The sequence below is a fragment of the Pipistrellus kuhlii genome, unplaced genomic scaffold (assembly GCF_014108245.1).
Source record: "Pipistrellus kuhlii isolate mPipKuh1 unplaced genomic scaffold, mPipKuh1.p scaffold_m20_p_6, whole genome shotgun sequence".
NCBI lineage: Eukaryota > Metazoa > Chordata > Mammalia > Chiroptera > Vespertilionidae > Pipistrellus > Pipistrellus kuhlii.
The window spans coordinates 74,703,955-74,727,619 of record NW_023425562.1 but is presented as its reverse complement, the minus strand read 5'-3'; the positions used below and the strand labels follow the sequence as shown (position 1 = coordinate 74,727,619).

The 23,665-nt window shown below is 44.7% G+C and overlaps 1 protein-coding gene across 2 annotated transcripts; it reads right to left on the bottom strand.

Moving 5' to 3' along the window:
• Positions 1 to 4,861: 4,861 nt before the first annotated feature.
• RNF114 (ring finger protein 114) lies at positions 4,862 to 23,008 on the bottom strand. 2 transcript variants are annotated; one of them, XM_036418547.2, is made up of 6 exons: positions 22,824 to 23,005; positions 18,444 to 18,594; positions 14,526 to 14,632; positions 14,045 to 14,159; positions 9,726 to 9,833; positions 4,862 to 6,637 (listed from the first exon to the last, which is right to left on the bottom strand). In XM_036418547.2, the coding sequence occupies exons 1-6, from the start codon at positions 22,961 to 22,963 to the stop codon at positions 6,572 to 6,574; spliced, it is 687 nt and encodes a 228-aa protein (XP_036274440.1). In that variant the 5' UTR covers positions 22,964 to 23,005; the 3' UTR covers positions 4,862 to 6,571. The 2 variants fall into 2 exon arrangements, with proteins under 2 accessions (XP_036274440.1, XP_045430271.1); XM_045574315.1 differs by lacking the exon at positions 9,726 to 9,833 and having other exon boundaries at positions 22,824 to 23,008.
• Between the last annotated feature and the right edge of the window lie 657 nt (positions 23,009 to 23,665).

Sequence of the window (23,665 nt, the reverse complement as noted above, 5' to 3'; positions counted from 1 at the left end):
TCGCTATACTCTCCTCTATCTATCTCTATCTCTATTCTCTTTCTCTCTTCTCTCTCTCTCTCTGTCTCTCTTCTCTCTCTCTCTCTCCCCTCTCTCTCTCTCTCTCTCTCTCTCCTCTCTCTCTCCTCTCTCTCTCTCTCTCTCTCTCTCTCTCTCTCTCTCTCTCTCTCACACACACACACACACACACACACACACACACACACACAGAGCTGTCTTTAAATTTTTTGTTAATCCTCACCTGAGGATATTTTTCCCATTGATTTTGAGAGAATGGAAGGAAGGGTGGGATAGGGAGAGAGGGAGACACACATCATTTGGCTGCCTTCTGAACCTGCCCCGACTATGGCGGGAGAGTGAACCTGCAACCCAGGTATGTGCCCTTGACCACACAACACTTCGGTGCTGGGACCAATGCTCTGATCACTGAGAAACACTGGCCACGCATCTCTCTCCCTTAAGAGCAAGGACATTCTCTTATGTAACTGTGGCATAGTTGTCAAAACCAGGAGATCTACCATCGGTGAAACATTGCTTATTCCACAGTCCACATTAAAATGTCAGCAGTTGGCGCAATAACATCCTTTACGACAACCCTACCCATCAAGGGTTCACTCTGGGACCCTGCAGAAGTGCAGTGAGTTCTCACACCTCTCTAGTCTCTGTTAGTCTGACCTTGACATTTTTTCAAGACTCCAGCTGTTTTGTGGAGTTTTTGTCCCTTGGTTTGGCCGACTGACCTGATGTTTCCTTACAATTGGACTCACGTTAGACATTTTTCTGTTGGAACCTCAGAAGTGGTGGTACCGCCTCAGTGCACCCCATCGTCACCGTGGTCTGTCCCATCATCAATGATCCCACCTGGCCACTTGAAGAGAATGCCTGCAAGGTTTCTCCACTACAAGGTTACTAATTTTCCCTTTGTACATAATTTATGGGAGATCATTTGAGATCAAGTCAATGTTCCAGGTATTTATAATCAGAAAAGGCATCACTAAAGTGTGGACTAAAGTCTTGCAACCTGCAAGGCCTGAGCTTGTCCACCTGATTCTAAGCAACAGCCAAGTTGCTGCCTCACCCCAGCTACAATACCTAGGTTGCAACACACCTTAGGTTACTTCCAGAACTAGCCTGAGGATGCATTTCACCTGAGGCCCTTTTAAAAGATACGGATTTCCAGACCCCACTTACGCCTACGAACCAGACTCTCCGAGGGAGGGTTTGAGAACGTATTTTGTAACAAGTGCCTCCGGGGTACTTCATGTCTTCAGGCTGAGTTTGGGGAACATTTCATCTAATACCGGTGTTTAGTCACCAAACAGCTAGCCGCTGGCTGCTTGGGTAAGGTCACTAGGTTGTCTCAGAAACCGGTGAGAAAACAGTACTGCTGTCCATAGCTCACTTTTTTTTTAAAGCGCTTACTTTGTGCTGGGTCCTGTTCTGATGTTTACATGGATTATTTCACTAGGTTCCTCCAACTCTATGAGTAAGACAAACGTTTATTAATCCCATTTTTTGGATGAGGAAACGGAGACACAAAGAGATTTGAATAACTTGTCCAAGGTCACACAGCTAGCTAGCAGTGTGGATGCTGTGTGCCCGAGACCATCAGACTAATGACACCCATGAGGAACTAGGGATGAGAGATTAGCATCCTTGCTGTTAACCCTGTGCTCATAATGCCCAACTGGCCCCCATAAGGGACATTCAGCAGACACTGTGGAAGGCCAGCACATAAGGAGAGGAACAAAGGCCAGAGGGCACCCAGGGATTGTGTGGAGGGCCTGGGCAGGTCAAGTCTCCACCACCTTGTTGGCCCACCTGAGTCTTGCCTCCTCTGTGAGCCAGTCCAGACTCCTGGGCTTCAGGTTTGAGGACACTGAAGGGATGGGAACTGAGGAGACACTGCCCCCTTCAGGCTCTCTTTACCACTGCACTGGCCTCTAATTGTGGGCTGGAAGAGTGGCCATGGAAAGAAGTACCACTGTAAAAAGGTCGTTTTAGATCCATTTCAATTGTAGGAACATTTATTGAGTCTACTTGGGGCCAAGTATGGAGGGCAGTGGTCCACAAACAGACATAGTCCTTGCCCTAAAGGTTAATTAGTGCGGGAGGCAGCCATCAAAACAGTAATTGCAGCCCTTTTTGGTGTGGATTGGTAGGTTGGAGAGTCTTCCCATACACCAAAAGGTGACAGATTTGGTTCCTGCTCAAGAGACATGCCCACGTTTTGGGTTCATTCCCCCATTTGGATGTGTGCAAAGAAGCAACCAATTTCTCTCTTTCTCTCTCTCTCCCTTCCTTCCTCTCTCTAAAATAATAATAATAATAATAATAATAATAATAATAATAATAATAATAATTAAAAGACTAAAAAACCAATTGCACAAGTATTTTTTAAAATATTTTTTGTTGACTTCAGAAAGGAAGGTAAGAGGGAGAGAGAGAAACATCAATGATAAAAGAGAATCATTGATTGTCTGCCTCCTGCACACTCCAAGTCAAGCCCACAACCCAGGCATGTGCCCTGACTTGGAATTGAACTGGGACCTTTTGGTTTATAGGTCGACGTTCAACTACTGAGCCACGCAGGCTGGGCTGCACAAGCATTGTATCAGGTGTGAGTTGCTTGACACTTACAGATGTTCAGAACATTCGTTCTGCTAATGTGCACTGAGTAGGGTTTCTAGACTTAATAAAAACACAGCATGCCCAGTTAAATGTGAATTTCAAACCATTTAGCATGCATATTCCTGGCATTCACTTTCTGATTTGGGCAAATTATACTCCCATGCAATATTTGGTACATATTCATATGAAAAGATATTTGTTGTTTGAAATTTACATGCAACTGGAAGTCCCATATTTCTGGTAACCAGAATATTGAGCAATGAGGTTACAGAGATAAACAGGAATCCCTTCCTCAGAGAGCTTATAGTCAAGCAGGAGTATTTATACTTGAGTTTGATAAATGCCCTAATTAGTACTAGAAGTAGAATCTTGTACAGGAACATCATACATGAAATTCTGACCTATACATTCAAACTGCATTTGGGAGGCGAAGATGCGGGTTGGGGAAACACCAAATATCCAGAGGGAAGGAGGCGACATGACCCACTTGAAGTGCAGAAAGTTCTGGATGGTTGAGTGTGGAAGCAAGTGTCAGGAGTTGAGATTGGACAGGGAGACAGGGGGCAGAGGACAAGAGGCCTGGAGGGCCATGGTGAGGTGCTGGGACTTTACCCAAGGACAACTGGAGCCTCTGAAGGGTTTTAAAGGATATGACCCTCTGACTGCATGGTGGAGAATGGGCTAGATGTCAGCTAGAGAGCACTGGAGAGAACCAAAGGAGTTGTGGCAATAATTCAGATGAGAGCTGAATTATCTGATGGTGGATTTTGAGATCTGATGTTAGTGAGATGGTAAAAAAAAAAAAATTACCCTAGCTGGTTTGGATCAGTGGATGGAGTGTCAGCCTGCTGACTGAAGGGTTCTGGGTTTGATTCCCATCAAACGTATGTACCTCAGGTGCAGCCTTGATCCCTGGCCCTGGTCAGGGCACATGCAGGAGACAACCAAAGTGTCTCTCTCATATCAATGTTTCTGTCTCTCCCTTTCCCTTCCATTCCCTATAAAAATAGAAAAATATCCTTGGGAGCTTAAATCAATAGTTTGTTGACATGCAATGTTGAGGTGGACAAAGGAGTTTAAGATGATGTTCAGGTTAATTCTTGGGTACCTGGAAGGATGGTGGTACCACCTGGCAGGAGGTGTGAGGAGAGAGAGAGAGAGAGAGAGAGAGAGAGAGAGAGAGAGAGAGAGAGAGAGAGAGAGAGAGAGAGAGAGAGAGAGAGAGAGAGAGGGAGAGGGGGAGGGAGAGAGAGAGAGGGAGGGAGAGAGAGAGAGAGATGATGAGTTCAGTAAGAGCCAAGCAGTACTTGACTTATGCCTTTAAGTCAGATGGGTGAACAAGTCTAGGAGGAAGCAGGCTCTATGGGCCTGGAGCTTCAGAGAGGTGTCTGGAGAGGTCAGGAGCACTGAATATGTTGTAGATAGAACTGGAGGACTAATGTTCTGCTGGGTTTAGTGATAGCTAACCCAGCCCATTCTATGTTTTTTTGTTTAATATATTAAATTTTTTTTTAAATTGATTTTTCACAGAGAGGAAGAGAGAGTGACAGAGAGTTAGAAACATCAATGAGAGAGAATCATCAATCAACTGCCTTCTGCACACCCCCTACTGGGGATGTGCCTGCAACCAAAGTACATGCCCTTGACCGGAATCAAACCTGGGACCTTCCAGTCCACAGGCCGACGCTCTATCCACTGAGCCAAACCGGTTTTGGCTCTATGTGTTTTAAATATATATGTAATTAGGTAAAATTTGAGTATTTCATCTGTAATAATAAAAGCTCAACTTGTCCAAAAAACTTATTATTGTAGGGAAACATTCAGACATTCAGAGAGGGAAAGTGTTTGCCAGATGTCCCACGGCCAGTAGAAAAGTGTAGAACTTAAAACACTCAAGACCTCAGACCCTAACTTGTGAAACCTTTACTGCCACGTCTTGGGGCTGCTGCTCAGTCACTGAACGGAGTTGAAGCGTGTGTGTGAAGCCTTGTTTCACGGAGCACTCCCTCCTCACTCACCTCCCAAATGTGAGAAGTGGGGGTGCGCTCACTGTGCAGAGGACCGGCCAGTGGGCTCAGCCGGTGAAGTGTCAGAGCTGAGATCAGAGCGGGGGGGACTCCCTCATGACAGACAGGAACTTCCTCTTGGGAAGAGCAACAACCTTCTAGAGACTGCCAGGCCCAGACTTCAGCAGGTGGAAGCAATGAAAACAGGCACTGCGGCTGACCAGTTGGATAAATTATGAAATTTATTTATATTTCGCCTTTTAAAAGCCAAAACGTAACAAATTTCACTTTCTGGAAAATCATCTTATTAGAAATACATGAAGTGCACTTAATACAAGGAAAGCAGTTGCTTAGTACCACCAGTGAGACGGACACGTTCTCTTGTTCCCTCAAATGAAGGTTTTACTCAAATTTCCCTTCGAACTTAGACCGAGATGATCTCAATTGAAGGAGGTCTGAGCGATCTCTTTCCAAAAACTACAGTGAAGAAGCTGAGTTTAACACCTGGGCCTCCCAAGCAACAGCACAAGAGAAAAGACTACTTTGCCCCAAAGGGCCCTGTCTTTGCTGGTTACTAGGCATCCAAAGTTCTTCCTGGCCGGTAAGGAGAGGCCCCTCGCAGCAGGGCACAGGCCCAAAGCCCTGTCACTTGCAGCCTCCGTCACCGACCAGAAGAAATTTTCGCATCAGACTAGAGAGGTGTGACATGAAAACGCAAACTAGATCCAGATGCCCTTTGGTCGACCAGAGGTTCTGCTCCCGTGGATTTGACTGCCAGCTCTTAGCCTTGTGTTTATTAATATCGTGAAACATGTTAAACTTCAAGCTTCTTGAGCTGCTACCAAAACAAGTTTCCAGGAGACAGTTTCCATTAACAACTGCTCACAGATGTTGTGCCTTTGAACAGTGTCTTGTCAGAAGAGACGGCAGGCTATGGTTTAGGATCCTATCACCTCCCGCTGATAGGAAAGCAATGCTCAGTTTAATCTAAGTTTTAACCAAAGATAAAGGAACTGGTCTCCACTGGGGCTCCAAACCTCTTCTTCCTTACTCACTTGAGGACTCCTCCTTGTATCTCAAGGACAAGAATGTAAGCAGGGTCCCAAATAGAAAAGTAAACATGACCAATTCATTTGAAAATACCTTATTAGTTTGAAAATCATAAGCCAAGAGCTATGGTCCTCCTGTCTCTCTCAGCTGACCCTCCTCCCCACTTATGGAGAAATAGAGTTTACCTAAGTTTCTAACCTAGAAACACTTATTTCCACTAAAAACATGTGGTTCCACCTTATCCTAAAAAGGCACCATGCAGGCATTTAAGACTGAATCAGTACATTCTAAGGGTGTGCAGGAGTGGCAGCAAAATATCACTAATCAAAACTTCCAGCATCAGACCATGCTAGACCCAGAACATTCACCCCAGCGGGACTTTTAAAGTTTCCTGGGAGGTAACTCTAGCTCTGGCAGCTGGTGCCAGGACCACCGGACAGGACCTTCCCCAGCACAGGAGTCCCCCGGTGATCAGATGCACTACTGCCAGAGCTCACACACCTCAGGGCGAGGAGACACTTATCTCATTTGTGCTCTTTGTGACCCACAAAAGGTCCTGGCTGGCTTGGAGGACCTGAGAGAGGAATGCTGGGTGAGAGGAACAAGAGTGAAACAAGGACAGGTGGAGAGGCTGGGTTTTCTTCGGAAAGCAGCAGCAGAAACCCCAGGAAGTAGCCGAGGAGCAATCAAGGGCAAGATGTGACGAACTGGGTTAACTGTAGGGGAAGAGCCCCAAGGAAAGGAGGGCTCTGACCTGGGAACCGGCTTCCCTGTTAGAAGTGACCCTGTCCTAACACCACTGCCAGGTCTGTTGTATATTTCAGATTTCACACATAACATGTAATGGAAGCTCTGGAACTCAAGACGGACAGTAGAAGCCTTGCTCACTGATCGATGATGGAGCGTTGCAACACCTGATTCATCATGTCCTCTTCATCAACATCGTAATCCTAGGGGCAAAACAGACACAACCTCAGCACTTGTCTGTAGCTGCAAGGACTCACTTTCAGTAGGAGAAGCAGGAGAGCTGAGCACAGGGCCCTGGAGAAGGCTGCCAGGGACCGATCCCAGCTCCTGGCTGGCAATGCTCGCCATGGAAGTCTAGACAGACGGTTTGATCTCTCTGCCTCTGCTGCTTCATCCTGATAATGAAAACAATGATGGCTCCTTCAAATGGGGAGACTGAGGACCAGAGAGCACACAGAAGAACCTGACACAGACTAAGTACTCTAATGTGGAGTGTACTGTAGTGAAAATAGCCTTCCTTCCCTTTCCCCTTCCCTTTCCTTCTTTCTTTCCTTTTTTCTTTCCTTCCTTTTTTCTTTCCTTCCTTCTTTTTTTCTTTCTTCCTTTCTTTCGGTTAATTCTCACCTGACAATATTTTTTTCTCGTTTTTTTTAGAAAGTAGAAGGCAGGGAGGGAGGGAGGGAAAAATCATGTGAGAGAGACACCTCACAGTAATTGGTTGCCTCTCGCACATGCCCAGATTGGAACCAGGGATCAAACTTGCATCCCAGGTACATGCCCTTGGAATCAAACCTGTGATCCTTAGATGCATAGACCAATGCTCTAACCACTGAACAGGCCAGGGTGAAACTAGCCTTTCTAACTTAATGAGGCAGTTTTCTACTTGGGCATTATATTCATCTTTATGGCATTGACAAAAGGACAGTTATTTTCAAGTCTGAGTTTCAGATATGTATCAGACCATAAATACTCTTTACAACAACTCAGTAAAGAGTCATGCTTTACTTCTCAGGTCTTGAAATACAGCCATTAAGACTGACTACAGCCTGGCTGGTGCGGTTCAGTGGTTGAGCATTGACATATGAATCTGGAGGTCAGTTCGATTCCAGATCAGGGCACATGCCCGGGTTGCAGGCTCAATCCCCAGTAGGCAGCCAATCAATGATTCTCTCTTATCATTGACTAGTGGCCCGGAACACAAGATTCATGCACATTAAAAGGAGATTAGAGGAAATATTTAATATTGCTATTTGCCCTTTATAATAGAAGTGTCAGAGATGAAAGAAAATTAGTAAAATGTATATGAAAATCTTCCTCCTGTCAGAGTCTGGGGCTCACCACAGGACCCAGAGTCAAGTCCCCGTTCACCCATGTGCACCTCAAAATTGTGCGAGACCCAGACCCAGCCAGCTGCTGCCCATTGGACTAGATCTAGACCCAGCCGGCACCACCCTTGTCAAGCCCTGCTGGGCGGGGGGCACAGCCTCAGGTCCCCTGGCCTGGTGTCGGGGGGGGGGGGGGGGGCACAGCCTGAGGTCCCCCAGCCCAGGCTGGGGCAGGGTGGGGGTGCGGCCTGAGGTCTCCTATCAAGCCCCATGGAGTGGGGGCAGCTTCAGGTCCCTGCTGATTGCTTGTTAAGGCTCTTTACAGGAACTTGGTCTCCGCTGTGGGCACCGCCATCTTTGTGGCAGAGTGATGGTCAATTTGCATATTCCCTCTTTATTATACAGGATGTTCTATCTCTCCCTTCCTCTCTTAAATCAATAAAAAAATATTTTTTAAAAAGACTGACTACTACAAAATTCTAACTTGACACTTACATGTATAAATAAAAGGTTTATTTCAAGCAGTTGGCCACACTTATCTATCACTATGCTGCAAAGACAACAGTGTGCCTTCAAAATCACTCAGCTCTAGGAAAAGGACACAAACCTAATGACCACATCTGGCCAGTGGATATGCTTTGTTTGACCTGAAGAATGTTAAAAATAAATATGTAAGATGATATATGAAATTCTGCATTTCCAGTAATACTGTGCCTGTAGTTACACATGACAAGGATCAGCTGAAGCTGACTGCAGCATAACGAGCCACACACAGTGTAGCCTGAAAACCTGACAGGGACTTTTTCACTACTTGCCTGGCCCCATGGGCATCTAAGCTAAGAATCCCAAACCAGCCCAGCCAGCATGGTTCAATGGTGGAGTGTCGAACTATGAACCAGGAGGTCACATTTGATTCCCAGTCAGGGCACAGTGCGGGCCGTGCAAGAAGCAGCCGATCAATGATTCCCTCTCATCAATGATGCTCTCTCTTTCTTCCTCTCCATTCCCCCCCTCCCCCCCTCTCTCCCTCCCTCTCTCCCTCCCTCCCTCCCCCCCTCCCTCCCTCCGTTCCTCCCTCCCTCCCTCCCTCCCTCCCTCCCTCTCTCTCTCTCTCTCTCTCTCTCTATATATATATATATATATATATATATATTCTCTCTCTCTCTCTCTCTCTCTCTATATATATATATATATATATATATATATATATGTTTAAAAAAAAAAAAAAAAGAACAAAAAAAAATCCATAGCTTGTTTGGCCCAGTGGATAGAGTATCAGTTTGTGGACTGAAGAGTCCTGGATTCGATTCTGGCTGGGAGCACATGCCCAGGTTGTGGGCTCAATCTCCAGTGTGGGGCATGCAGGAGGCAGCTGATCAATCATCACTGATGTTCTCTCTCTCTCGCCCTGTCTGAAATAAAAAACAATAAAGAACAAAAATAACCCCCCCAAAAATCTCAAACCAGGTTCTTTAACAGGTAGAAACCACACACACCAAAGGGATGGAGAGAATGGCGGCAAAAAAACAACAATCATAGGAGCAATTTGTCACCATGTCTCAGTCTAAGATAGCTGGCCAGTTCATAGTTCTATTTCTATTGATTTCAGAGAGGAAGGGATAAGGAAATAGAAACATCAATGATGAGAATCATCGATCGCCTGCCTCCTGCACGTGGCCCATGAGGGATCGAGCCTGCAGCCCAGGCATGTGCCCTGACTGGGATTGAACCCTGACTTTCTGGTTCATAGATTGACGCTCTACCACCAGCCACATCAGCTGAGCTGGCCAGTTCATCTTCATTGCCACTCAAGAAAGGCTGTGGCACTCATCTGGCTCACAGACTGCACAGCTACATCTCAGGAGGGAACCTATACTTGTAGCATCAGTGACACAGCTCAACACAGGGCCCAAGGTTTTCCAGGTAAAAAGAGGGAGGAAGGGATCAGAGCCCAAACTCCACTTACCACAAAGGTGTCATAAGAAAACTGGTGCCGCCGCTGGATGTGCTCGATGAAGTTGGTGCTGCGGTAGTTGGGGTCCCCCCAGGGCATTGAAGCACATATTGGACAAACCTTTCAACAAAGAAGCATGGTCTCAGGCACCTGATGTCTCAGCTGATGTCCACTCTCTGTGGCTCAAGTCTGAACCCTGCTCTCCCAGGACAGCTTTCCTGACATACCAGTCCCGGGTCAGGGCACTCCCTTGTGTGCACATTGACATCAAGCCAAGTAACACTCAGGGGTGGGTAAAGGCTTAAGCCATGATGCTGCCCTTTTCTTATCCCCCACTGTGGTTAGAACAATGCCCAGTAGGGGTCTAGACTATGGCCTTCCATCCCACACACAAAATGATTCAAGACACAAAGAAAACCAAAGAAATGACAGATGACCAATGTCCCAAGGAAGTTAAAACACAGCCTTAGGATCTGTTTTTACAGAGTAAATGGTCAGATGAGGGGGCTCAGGCTGAAAAGCTCTCAAACAAGCAATTGATTTGGGTTTTGAAGACTGGGAGGCATTGGGGAAGCCAAAGAACAGAGGAAAGTGTGTCTAGAAGAGGAGCAGTGGTAGCAAGGAGAAAAGGCCAAGAGGCAGCATTACAGGCAAACAGCCAGACAATCAGTGCGGCTAGAATGAAAAATTCATGGAGATAGGCAGAGGGAAGCTGGGGACGGGCAGAAGCAAGCATATGCATCCGGCTTAGGGATGGAATCCCATCATTTACCAGGAAGATATGGTGACAAGGGGGTAGGCAAGAGATGAATCTGAAATGGAGGAAGACTCCTTGAGTGGCAGAGCAAGGCAGGCGGCTGGAGCTGGGGCACGAATCGGAACGAGGGCCAGAAGGAGCTCCCAAAGGAAAGTGCTGGAATACTGACAGTTAAGGAGTTCTGTGGAGGGAGAGAGAGGGGACAAGGGGCCACGGGATGAAGACAGAGAGGCTTCAAAATGATCACATGAATTTCAGGAAGCCAAAGGAGGGGAGACAAGAGAGAAATTAGGTTGTAGTACCAGAAACAGAGTAGTTCAGCAATACTGATCAAAATTATGAATACACTTAACCTCCAACCAAATCAATCCACAGCTAAGATTTTATTTTACAGACAGACATAAACATAGGCAAAGATATAAAATTTTATGTCAGCCTTTTAAAATTTACTATGGAAAACTTCACACCTACAGAAAAGTGGATGACAGCTTGATGAACCAGCACTTGCCCCAACACCTATACTAAAGTTTGGTATACTTATTTCAGCAAATGGAAGCATTTAAAAAAAAAAAAAAAAATGTTTTATTTTATTGATTTTTTACAGAGAGGAAGGGAGAGATATAGAGAGCTAGAAACATCAATGAGAGAGAAACATCGACCAGCTGCCTCTTGCACACCCGCTACAGGGGATGTGCCCGCAACTCAGGTACATGCCCTTGACCGGAATCGAACCTGGGACCTTTTAGTCCGCAGATCGATGCTCTACCACTGAGCCAAACCGGTTTCGGCAATGGAAGCATTTTTAAAAAAATATGTTTTTACTGATTTCAGAGAGGAAGGGAAAGGAAGAGAGAAACAGAAACATCAATAATGAGAATAACTGATTGGCTGCCTCCTGGACACCTCCTACTGAGGACTGAGCCAGCAACCCAGGCATGTGCCCTGCCTGGGAATCAAATCATGACCTCTTGGTTCCTAGGTCGATGCTTAACCACTGAGGCACACCAGGCAGACAAAAAAGGAAGCATTTTTATTTTTATTATTTTTTTCATTTTTTTTTTAATTAGAGGTATTTATTTATTTATTTATTTATTTATTTATTTATTTTTAATATATTTTATTGATTTTTCACAGAGATGAAGAGAGAGGGATAGAGAGTTAGAAACATCGATGAGAGAGAATCATCGATCAGCTGCCTCTTGCACACCCCCTACTGGGGATGCACCCGCAACCAAGGTACATGCCCTTGACCGGAATCGAACCCGGGACCTTTCAGTTCCCAGGCCGACGCTCTATCCACTGAGCCAAACCGGTCCCGGCTGTATTTGTTTTTTTTATTTCAGAGAGAAAGGGAGCGGGAAGATAGAAATATCCATAATGAGACTCATTCTTTGGCTGCCGCCTGCACTCCCCTTAGTGGGGATGCATAAGCCTTTGAGTGGAATTGAACCTGGGACCCTTCAGTCCACAGGCCAACACTCAACACTCTATCCACTGAACCAAACCAGCTACAGCAGCATTTTTATTTTTATTATTTTATTAATCCTTATCCACTGATTTTTATGAAGTGGAAGGAAGAGGGAGGGAGGAAGGAAGGGAGAGAAGGAGAGAGGGAGGGAGATATTAATGTGAGAGAGACACATCAATTGGCTGCCTCCCCAGCAGGGCCAGGGATCAAGCCTGCAACCAAGGCACATCCCCTTGACTGTTATCAAACCTGGGACCTTTCAATCCAAGGGCCGATGCTCTATCCACTGAGCCAAATAGGTTAGGACAGGAAGCATTTTTAAAAGTTAGGTGAATTAAAATGTATATGGGCCAGATGTAACCCATAGGCTGCCAGTCTGTGACTTCAGAGGTAGATCACAGACCTCCTAAGATAGAAGAAAGAATGCACAGCTGATACTCTGAACTTAGTTAAGATCAGGGCAGCTCATGACAGGAACTTATTGCAGATCATAACCACTAGAGACTGCCTGCCTAGCAGTAAAAGGGTCCTGCAAATGGGATGTACGATGGGCCAAGCCAGCCCAGTCCCCTAGTTTGGGGAGCTGGGATAAGCAGATGGAGAGGGGTTCACTGGTAGAATCTGCTGCAGCACAACGTAAAGAATCCAGGGAGTCTAGTGTAAAAAAGTGGCTGCACTGACCAGAATTTGTACTTGTCAAGAAGTTCAATAAAGTCAAAAGAAGATTTAAGATATTCCTGAAAAGGCCAACTGGATCTTAAGATTTCCAATAGAGAAATAAAGAATGCCTCAAGGCCTAATCCTATTAGCAAAATTGTAGTTCGTGCCTCGCTTTTTACAGCAACAGAGCTGAAGACTGCCCATAAAACTAGGTGTATATTTCATCAGAAGCAGTCTGAGATAAATGGGAAAACTAAAACAAACTATAGAGGGAGTTGTATTAAGACCTAGTCAGGCCCTGAATGGTTTGGCTCAGTAGATAGAGCATCAGCCTGCAGACTGAAGGGTCTCAGGTTCGATTCCGGTCAAGGGCATGTACTTTGGTTTTGGGCACATCCCCAGTAGGGAATGTGCAGGAGGCAGGTGATCAATGTTTCTCTCTCATCAATGTTTCTAATTCTCTATTCCTCTCTGTAAAAAAATCAATAAAATGTATTAAAAAAAAAAAAAAAAGACCTAGTCAGGGGAGAGAGGGGAGAGAGGGAGGGGGGAAGAAGAAGAAAGGAAGGACGGACGAATTATTCTGTTAATCACAGTAAGAAGGAAGGGCAGCACTGTTGAAGATGGACAAAATTCAAACATTTTTTTCAAAACAAGAAAGGTCAATGTGTGTTATTTAAATTAAATGTCAAAGGACTAATAAGCATTTTCCTATTAATTTTAGTTTAAATTCTTTTTCTCCACAACTATGAAAAAGCTACTCTCAAAAGGAAAATGGCAGCTTGACAAGAGGAGAAACGTGGTGGATACCAAGGGACCCAAGTTAAAGACACCAACAACGGACCAAGAGACATCACTTGCTCCCTGATGTGGAACCTGGAGGACACTTCACTTATGGAGCATCCCTGCATTTAATCATGAAGAAGCAGACAAGCCCAAAAAGAAAGACCTTCTACAAAACTTGCCTGTCCTCTTTCAAAATGCCTAGGTCATGAAAGACAAAGAATAGCTGAGGACTGACAAGACATGACAACTAAACCTAACACACCGATCTGGGATTTGGGGACATGGAAGACTGACATGGAAGACTGATCATGATATGTAAACATGAATCCCTCAATAGACATTAGATCGTCTCAATGATACAGTTCCTGATTGTGACAATTAAACACACCAAAAAAGTGATTTTTTTAAAAGCAAATGTTCTTAGGAGATATATGCTGAATTATTTAGGGACATGATATCTATATCTTACTCTCGAATAGTAAACAAAAAATTTGTATATAAAAAGTATGGTTAAGCAAATATGGTAAAATGTTATTAATCCAAGAATCTAGGTAAAGGATACAGAAAAGTTTACCATATTATTCCTATAATTTTTTCCGTAAATCTGACTTTTTTCCATAAAAAGTATTAAAAAAAAAAAAAAAAAAAAGTCACTCTTACCACAGATTTGGTGTCCGTGCTATGGGATAACTTGCAGTGTTCCACAAGTCCTTCTTGATCAAAGTTCTTCTCAGGACAATACGGGCAAGGAAAGGTGTAACGGTTTGGGATATTCCTGGAAGATGAAAAGGCAGGGAAAAAGAGAAACACCTCTGTGAGTACATTTCCATGCAACTTCAGCCACTTTACCTTGCAAAAAAGAATAAAGTTCACTGAACGTTTTATGACAGGGATTGTGATAATTACTTCAGAGTCAGGTCAAATGTTCTAAAAATAACATCAGCACTGCTAATATTTGAAGTGAACATCAGAGAGTGCTTCTCCACACCAACCCCCATACAAAAACCTGCATCAGCATATCTACTGTACTTTCACTTTCTATAATTCACACAACTCAATCCCAAACAACTTAATCCCAGTGTGATGATTAAACACACAAAAAAGATGACCTTGACCTAAGGGAGTGATTTGAGTCATTTACCTTGGCTGACGGGACACGTCCTTGGTGGTGGCCTTCACACCTTCCATGATGTAATTCTGGTATTTGGGACAGGTAGCCACGTGGGCCCGGATCTTAGATAGGACGAACTGGGACAGGAAGAATCAGAGTTGCCACAAGTTAGTCAGAACCTTGTATCAGGCCCAACATTACCCCAAAGCAAGGGCAAGATGAAAACTAAACCTATCCCACCCTGGCAACATCTCCCCGGTCTCCTGGCTGTGCTGATGGGGCTGAACCCCTGACTGCTTGTTGCCGAGTTTCTGTTAAGACCAAGATTGGTGTTCTACTTGACCAATTCAGGACATTTGTTCCACTCTACACTAACTCTCCTGGAGGTCTGCTTTATTCACCATATGCTCTCTGCTTACAGACACTCCAAACCAAGGACAGTTTTTAAAGTTTTCTATACTAATACTTAAATTCATCTCCTTACAGCAAACCAAGAACTACATTCCATTTTGTAGCAAAAAAACAACAACAAAAAAATAACCACACACACACACACACACACACACACACACACACACACAAAAACTGACCATGTAAGTAAAAGGAATAAAGGCTAGTAATCCTAGTTAAAAATACAAATCGACAGATTATGGTAAGTGATCTTTACAAAAAAACCCTAAATCTGAATCTATTTCTTCTATAAAACCTAGTGATTTTATAGAAAAGAAAACCTAATGAGTGCTTCATGACAGGTGTTCTAAAAAGAAAGAAAATGTGTAAGGAATGAAGAAAGAGGGGAGACATGAGGGAAAACATTTTTAGAGGTATACCACAATACTATCATTAATCTTTAAAATGAGGAAAATGAAAAGCATACAAAAAAATCCCCCTAAACCCCATTATGCTTGCATGAGTTCCATTTAATTTTTTAAATTAAAAGGAAACTACAAGAAAAAAAAGCTTCAATATTTGAGCTCTGGTTTACCATGATGCTTTCTATCTCCTGCTAAAATACTTGACTTCAAGCTAGCAACCAGAGCTCCCAATTAAAAGAAATGGGAGCCAAAACCGGTATGGCTTCAGTGGACAGAGTGTCGGTCTGCGGACTGAGAGGTCCAGGGTTCGATTCCGGTCAAGGGCATGTACCTTGGCTGTGGGCACAACCCCGGTGCGGGGTGTGTAGGAGACAGCTGGTCAATGTTTCTCTCTCATCGATGTTTCTAGATCTCTATCCCTCTCCCTTCCTCTCTGTAAAAAAACAATAAAATATATTTTTAAAAAAAGAAAAAAAAAGGGAAATAGCCTCATTCAGAACTGTACCCACTGTGTACCCCTCATGCTAAATCACTCTGAAAGGATGACTGTAAGGCATATGCACTCTAAAGCGATTTAACTAAGGTGTTAGAGTAATGACATTAACATGCAAGAATGTCCAACAGTCCTTTGGTGAAAAAATTGTTTCGAAAGTGAAAAAAGTTGTTGAAATATATATTATAGTATGATGCTATTTTGTAAAAATCCTACACCCGTGTTTTTCAAAGAGTAGAAAATATTTTTCAGTCTTCTAAACTGAACCACTTTATTTATTTTTTTTAAATATATTTTTTTATTGATTTTACACAGAGAGGAATTGAGAGGGATAGAGTTAGAAACGTCGATGAGAGAGAAACATCGACCAGCTGGCTCTTGCCCACCCACGAATGGGAATGTGCCCGCAACCAAGGCACATGCCCTTGACCGGAATCGAACCTGGGACCTTTCAGTCTGCAGGCCGACGCTCTACCACTGAGCCAAACTGGTTTCGGCTAAACTGAACCACTTTAAAGAGGTAAGCTCTGGGGTGGGAACAAGCCTACATTATTTTATACTAGTGGCCCAGTACATGGATTCGTACACAATGAAAGAAAATTAACTAGAATATTTTAATATCGCTATTCACCCTTTATAATAAAAGTGTCAACCAAATTCATGATCAACAATGACAGATCAAAATACACGCATACGATTGGAACTGAGAGCTTTATATGTATCACTTATGCGCGAGTCAACTTAGCCTTTTATATAGAATAAACTTGCTTTATTAGACCTGCTTTCTGATTTAGCTAAACTATTTCCAGCCCAGTGAAGCACCCTAACTTTTCTTTCCGGTAACTGTCAGCAACACAGCAGTAAATATCAACACAAAGCAGATTATTATTGTAGATCATGCAGGGAGAACAAAGGGTACAAGATTTAACTGCAGCACTGTTTGACTATATTCTGTGCAGTGAGAAAACCTGAAGTCATTTTAAAGCTCCACCATTTCTTACTTGTTTTCAGTCAGGTCAAGTTTCTAAGCTTTCTAAATCTCCATTTTCCAGCTAATAAAAAGAAAACAGGATTCTACTGTGTCCTATCTTCCTACTACAGGACTTCTGTGAGGATCAAATGAGATGAGGCATGGTAAAAACCCTTCACAGACATGTGGCTAAAGTGTGAAATGTTTGCACCTGGCTATAAAGCAAGTCATGTTCCTAGACCAGGGGTCCTCAAACTTTTTAAAGTGGGGGCCAGATCACGGTCCCTCAGAGAGCTGGAGGGCCGGACTATATGAACTACTAATTCCTACTGTAACACCTCGGCTGCGTTCACTGCCCAAAAAACCTGGCGGGCCGGATCAGACTCCTCTGTGGGCCGCATGTGGCCCGCGGGCCATAGTTTGAAGACGCCTGTTAGACTGAAGAAACTGCAAGGAGGCTAGTTGTCGCTAGGCAGAGGAAGCCGGTCGTTGCTATGTGACGTCATTACCCAGTGCCTCCACAGTGACCATTCTTGGGCTGGGCTAGGCTGTGGGCAGCATTTTGCACCATGGGGTCTTGGCAGCGATGCAATTTGGTGGGCAGTCACTCTGGGGTGGCAGTGGGGCCTGTGTCCCACTTGGGGGAAGCCAAATGTTGCTTTGTGGACGCCAGGTCCATGGTGCCACTTCTCTGTAAATGGACAGTGCCCATCACAGCAGCTCCTGCATTGAGTTTATGCCCCCTGGTGGTCAGTGCACATCATAGCAACCAGTCAGACAGTTGGATACTGAGCATATTAGCCTTTTATATATATATACCGGTACATAGATTGTTGTACTGTCTAGGATTATTTAAAAACCAATAAGCCTGTGTATATCTCTTGGAAAACAAGACAATAGTATTTCTTGTTACAACAGATATTAAAATAAATATATTTGACTCTAATATGGTTATACAAAAAAGCATGGGTGCATTTAGGTGTTAGATAATCAAACATTTCATATTGACCTTTGTATCATGTTTTTTTTCCCTGTCAGGTGCTAAAAATTGATTAAATTTTATATCTGTAATTATACACAATTTTAATTTTTAGAGAGAGGAAGGGATAGTGAGTGAAACATTGATGTAAGAGATGAACATCCCCTGTCTGCCTCCCACACATGCCTTGACTAAGGATCAAATCCACAACCTGGGTATGTGCCCTGCCTGGGAACAGAACCCATCCCCTTTTGGTATACAGGATGACTCTTCAACCTAGCCACACTGACCAGGACTGATATAGATTTTTAAATTTCCTCTCAAAACTAACTAAAACAGATAACATTTTTGAGTCACTGACTTTATTTTATATTAAAAGATATTAAGAAATATCCTTGTCATTATATTTTAATTAATATTGTGCATAACGCTTTGGAAAAATGAGCCATAGGGGAAAACTGGGGTAATTGATTTCTATGATTTTCAAAGCTAAAATATGTAATATACTAAGCCCATTCTAAAAAAAAAAAAAAATCAATAAGGTTACTGAAATGAAATAGCACAGCCATTGCCACAGATAACCAGCATGCACACATGCTATTAGTCATCCACCATGCTCTTCATGGCAACAGCTCTGTTTTACCCCATCTCATCACAGAAAGACCAACTCTCCCGTTTTCCTTCCACATACATTTTTACGGCAGCCATGGCAAGAAGTCTCTGTGCTCTCAATCTGCCGCTCGAGCTCCACGGCTCGCTCGCCAGGCGCCAGAGGGCTGCGACATACCCCACAGACAGGCTTCTTCGGCTTCAGACATTCCTGCAGGCATGCAGAGCAAAAGCTAGAACAAGACATACAGAGAACCTGAGTCATGCATTGTGAAGACAAGACAACAAAATGGATAAACTTTTAAAAGACATCAATGAATAATGGGTTCAAGACAACTTGCTCCTACTCCTGATTCAAATACCAAGGCCCCCTGCCATGGCCAGTGCGCTCAGTACTTAGAGCGTTGGCCTGAGCATCAAGGGGCCTCGGGTTCGATTACTGATCAAGGACATGTACCTATGTTGCAGTTTCGCCATTGTGTTGTCTGGAGCTTGTGCAGGAGGCAACAAGTTGATGTTTTTCTTTCACATCCATGTTTCTCTCTGTCTCCCTCGCTTCTCTCTCTCTAAAAAGTAATGGAAAAAAAATACCGAGGCGAGGAGTAACAAAAAACAAACAAGAAAACCTGTGTCTCTGTGCCAGAAAAATGAGGGTGGGGGGATGGGTCCTGCAAAGAATACACAGGTCTACCAACAGAAACAAATGCAAACTACTGTGACACAGAGCAAACGGTGTCAGTACACTGAGGAGTTTCCTGAATCTCGGTTTTCCCTCTGTGAAATGGAGATAGTACTCACCTCTAGGAATGTTGGGAGACCTTAGTACAGTATCTAGCACATTTGAAATGCACCACACACAGGAGCTGCTATCATTAGAGGTAAATGCAAAGTACTATGGGAACACAAATACAAGAGCAACTAGTTGTGACCTAAGGACAGGGCTGGGAAGACTTCAGAGGCAGCATCTACAAAAAGAGCCTTAAAAAAAAGTTTAGCTGGCAGAGCACGAGGCTATCCCAGATTCTTACACCTAAAAACTCATGATGCATCTAAGGAAATATAATAAAAGCCTAACACTTTGCCTCATAAGCAGATTCTAAAGCAAAGTATCAACAAGATAAATTCACATTTTAGAAAAACAACTCTGAGACTAGCACAGAAAATAGAATTATTGGTTTCAATTTTTTTTTCTTTTAAACTTTTTCTTTTTAAACATATATCTTTATTGATTTCAGAGAGGAAGGGAGAGTGGGAGAGAGAGATAAAACATCAAGGATGAGAGAGAATTATTCATCAGCTGCCTCCTGCACATCCTACACTGGGGATCCAGCCTGCAACGGAGGCATGTGCCCTAACCGGGAATCAAACCGTGACCTCCTGATTTATACGTCGACACTCACGCACTGAGCCAGGCTTACTTTTTTTTTTTTTAAGGTGAGGAAAGTCAAGAGGACACTTGGGAGTAGAAACCAAAAAGATGGCTAACAGCAAAGGACTGTGAAGGCCTGACAGAGGCAACAGAGAATGAATTCAGGAAATGACTCAGAGGTGTGATCAGTAGGACTGGTAACTTATGAATTTGGAGGAGAAAAAAGGCCAAGTTTCTTTTAAAAATATGTATGTTTTTATTGATTTCAGGGAGAGGGAAAGAGAGAAACATCAATGATGAAAGAGAATCACAGATCAGCTGCCTCCTGCACACCCCCTACTGGAGATCGGGATCGAGCCCACAACCAAGACAAGTGCCCTGACCAGGAATCAAATTGTAACCTCCTGGTCAGAGATTGACACTCAACCGCTGAGCCCAAGTTTCTATCTTGAAACCTAAACAGGTGGTGATGCTGAGGTCAAGTACACAGAAAGAATGGGTAATAAGGCATGAAAATACCCCAGCTGATAGGTTTAAGGCAGAATGCATAATCAAAGGTAATCTGCACATCTGACAATTTTTTACTGTTTCTAAGAATTTCCTTTCTCTTTGTCACTAAGCTAGATGTTGTTATTCTGCTAGGCCACATTCTAGACCAGACTGGGAGGTGAGGGGGTCTAGTGATTCACCATTGAAGGCTAATGTTGAACAAAACTAAGTCTCGATCCTCATAATTGTTGTGTTCCAGAGTGGAGCAAAACACAAATATTAGAAAGTGATTAAATACATGAAGGAAACAAAGCAATGAGATCAGCTGGGGTGGATCACAGAAAGCTTCATTAAAAAGGTATCATTTGAACTGAGGCCTAAATTTAAAAGGAGGCACACAGACCTGGCTGCAGTGTTCCATACAAAGATGAAACCAAACCGAAACCGGTTTGGCTCAATGGCTAGAGCGTCGGCTTGGGGACTGAAGGGTCCCGGGTTCGATTCCAGTCAAGGGCATGTACCTTGGTTGCGGGCATATCCCCAGTAGGGGGTGTGCAAGAGGCAGCTGATCGATGATTCTCTCTCATCGATGTTTCTAACTCTCTCTCTCCCTTCCTCTCTGTACAAAATCAATAAAATATATTAAAAAAAAAAAAAAAAAAAGATGAAACCAAATACAGAGGGGTGTCCGAAAATAGAAAGGACAACCTTTGGAGCCATGATAAACACCTGCTAAGAAAACAGGCTGCTTTCATTTTCCATTTCCTTCATACGGCCTTCTATCAATAGTTCAGCCTTTTAGATGCTCCACGCTTTCTGTTAACAGTGCTATGTATGTACAAAGTCCTTTCTCCTGGGCACCCAGCCACCTGTATGGTATTGGACTGGAGCAGGAGAGTCATTTAGAGGTTGAAATAAAAGTTTTATAAAAATCTAATGCTACGCCCAGCCAGAGCTACAATGATGCTGAAGTTTCCAAGCACAAAAGTTGTCAAAAACCAATTAGGCAGAGCAAAAAAAGCACTTGGCTGGCCGTTGGAGAGACTCAGAGAGGTGCATCCGTTTTCAATCAACTTTGAACTGATGCACATGTAGATGTAGTATGGTGAGTATAGCAAAGAGTCAAGGTTTGAATCCCAGTCCTGACCCCTGACCTCTGACCCAGGAAAGGTTCATCTGGCTCAAGGAAACCTCAAGGTTTGTTGCTCCTCAGTTGGTAAATTCTGCTAAGTCAAGCTTCTTTATTCATCCATTACTCCCACCCCCTCAGTTTGATTCCTATAATACCCTTCCATTGCACAATGAAATTTCACAATAGCCTGAACATTTGCTGGTACTTATTCACCTGATTGTGAACTCTGAGGGTAGAATCACCTTATTTCTTACTATGCCCCAAGAATCTGGCACACAGTGGGCATACAAATATTGTGGGGTCTGTTGAACATAAAACTGGAAGATGGATGCTCCCTGTGCTGGGCACTGGGGATAAAAACAGGGCAAAATAAAAATGGACATTGCCCTCATGCCCCTAAGCTTTGCTCTGTGCAAGAAACCCGGAGTAACTTAAATGGGGATAGTGACAAAGGAGGTAACAAATTGGGACTTGAAGTCTGAAAAGGATTTTGGGTAGTGGTGAGGGAGGTGCAGGTGGGACAGCAAGAGTTCCAGGCAAAATGAACTGCAAACAGAAGAGCCCAAAGCTAGAAAGAGCTTTGTGTACCTGAAGAAGCAAAGAGCAGTCAGAATGACCGGGGAGCTCTTCCTCTGCGGGATTGCTGCAAAAATAATGCCCATGATGCCCAGCAGGTGCCTACTGACCAGGAAAGGGGCCCTACGACCAATGCCAAGGTGGCGGCCTATGACACACACTGAGGGAGGCCATGGAGAAAAGACCACCCCTCAGAGGCAAGAAGTAGGTGGCCAATTCTTTCCGTGTGGGACCTGTTTGCGTGTCGGATGCAGCAAGGCTGAGATTCAAATCCGGCCAAACTCAAAACACCTACCGCAGTCCACACACCTCCTTTAGTCGTCCTAACGCCTCCTAGCGATATGCAGGCCATGGAGGCTTCATTCCCAACAACACGAAACACACCAGAACCCAAGTAAACAGGAATGCTAACGGTCCCATTCTGCAGACTCTCCGGCCCTTTCACAGCGGAGGCAGATGGGCCAGATTTGCCTTCCCCTTTGTTCTTGTGGCCTGGCTCAGGGTTCCTCCACCTTCAGTGCACATCAGAATCGCTGGGCAGAGCTGGGCAATGACGCCAGGTGTGCTCCCCTGTTGGGGCGACGTGCGCTCCTACCCAAGGGGAATGCGGCTCTGGAGGGCAGAAGCCCAGCGGGGTTTAGCTGCACTCTCCCGCGCGGGAGGAGCTGACAGGCCGCTTGGAACACGGCGGAAGCTCTGGAGGAAAGTGGGATTCTTGGAAGGAAGCAAGGCCCCTTCGGAAGGCCCCGCGGAGAGGCCATTTTGGGCCGAGGCCCCCCCCCCCCCTAAACCTGCCTCCGGCAGCCCGAGACCCTCCCCGCCGAGGCCTCGCCCCTCGGCTCCATCCCCTCCGCCCTGTCAGGCACCCCCAGACCAGGCCCGGGACCACCGCTTACACGTGTCCGCAGAGCACGCGCACCGGCTTCTCGTACACCTCTAAGCACACGGGACACGTGAAGCGGGCCAGCGGGTCGGCCTCCGCCGCGGGCCCCGCCGGCTGCGCACCACCCGCGCGATCCTGCTGCTGCGCCGCCATCTTGCCGCCGCGGAGAGCAGCCTAACGGTGGCCGAGAAGGAGGAGCCCGACGGGGCGGGGCCGAGGCGGCCCACCGGCGCTCGGGGGGCGGGGCGAGGGCGGGGCTGGCGGAAGCAGGGGACTCCGGGAGCGCGGCTTCCGGGATAAGGCCCGGCCTGAGGGCGGGGCTAGGGTGCGCCACGCCTCCTGGCCCCTCTGATTGGAGGGAGGGAGAGAGGAAAAGTTAAGGGAAATCTGGAGAATGGTTTTTTTGAGATTAGCAAAATTCGAACCGGTTTTGGGCTTCCACCTGTTTCCTACATAAAAATTATTACTGTTGCTTCGTATTTACTTATGCACTATTGCTTAAAATCAAGCCGAGTTGATTTCTTTAAGCAAACAATAAAAAAGAAAAAATTAGAACAAAAAGAATAAATAAATTTAAGCAAACAAAATTTAAAGGGAGATCTGGTATCATTCCTGAGCTACAAATAAAAAACAAGTATCACTTATTTCTACAAGGGAACTGTAAAACTACAATGGAAATTAAAAAAAACATTATCCCCCTCTTCCCCGGTGATTTTGAGTGTGCGCTTATTAAAACTAGGGACAGCCCATGTGACTCAGTGATTGTGTCAACCTATGAACCACATCACAGTTCCATTCCTGGTCAGGGCACATGCCTGGGTTGCGGGTTCAATCTCCAGTAGGGTTGTGCAAGAG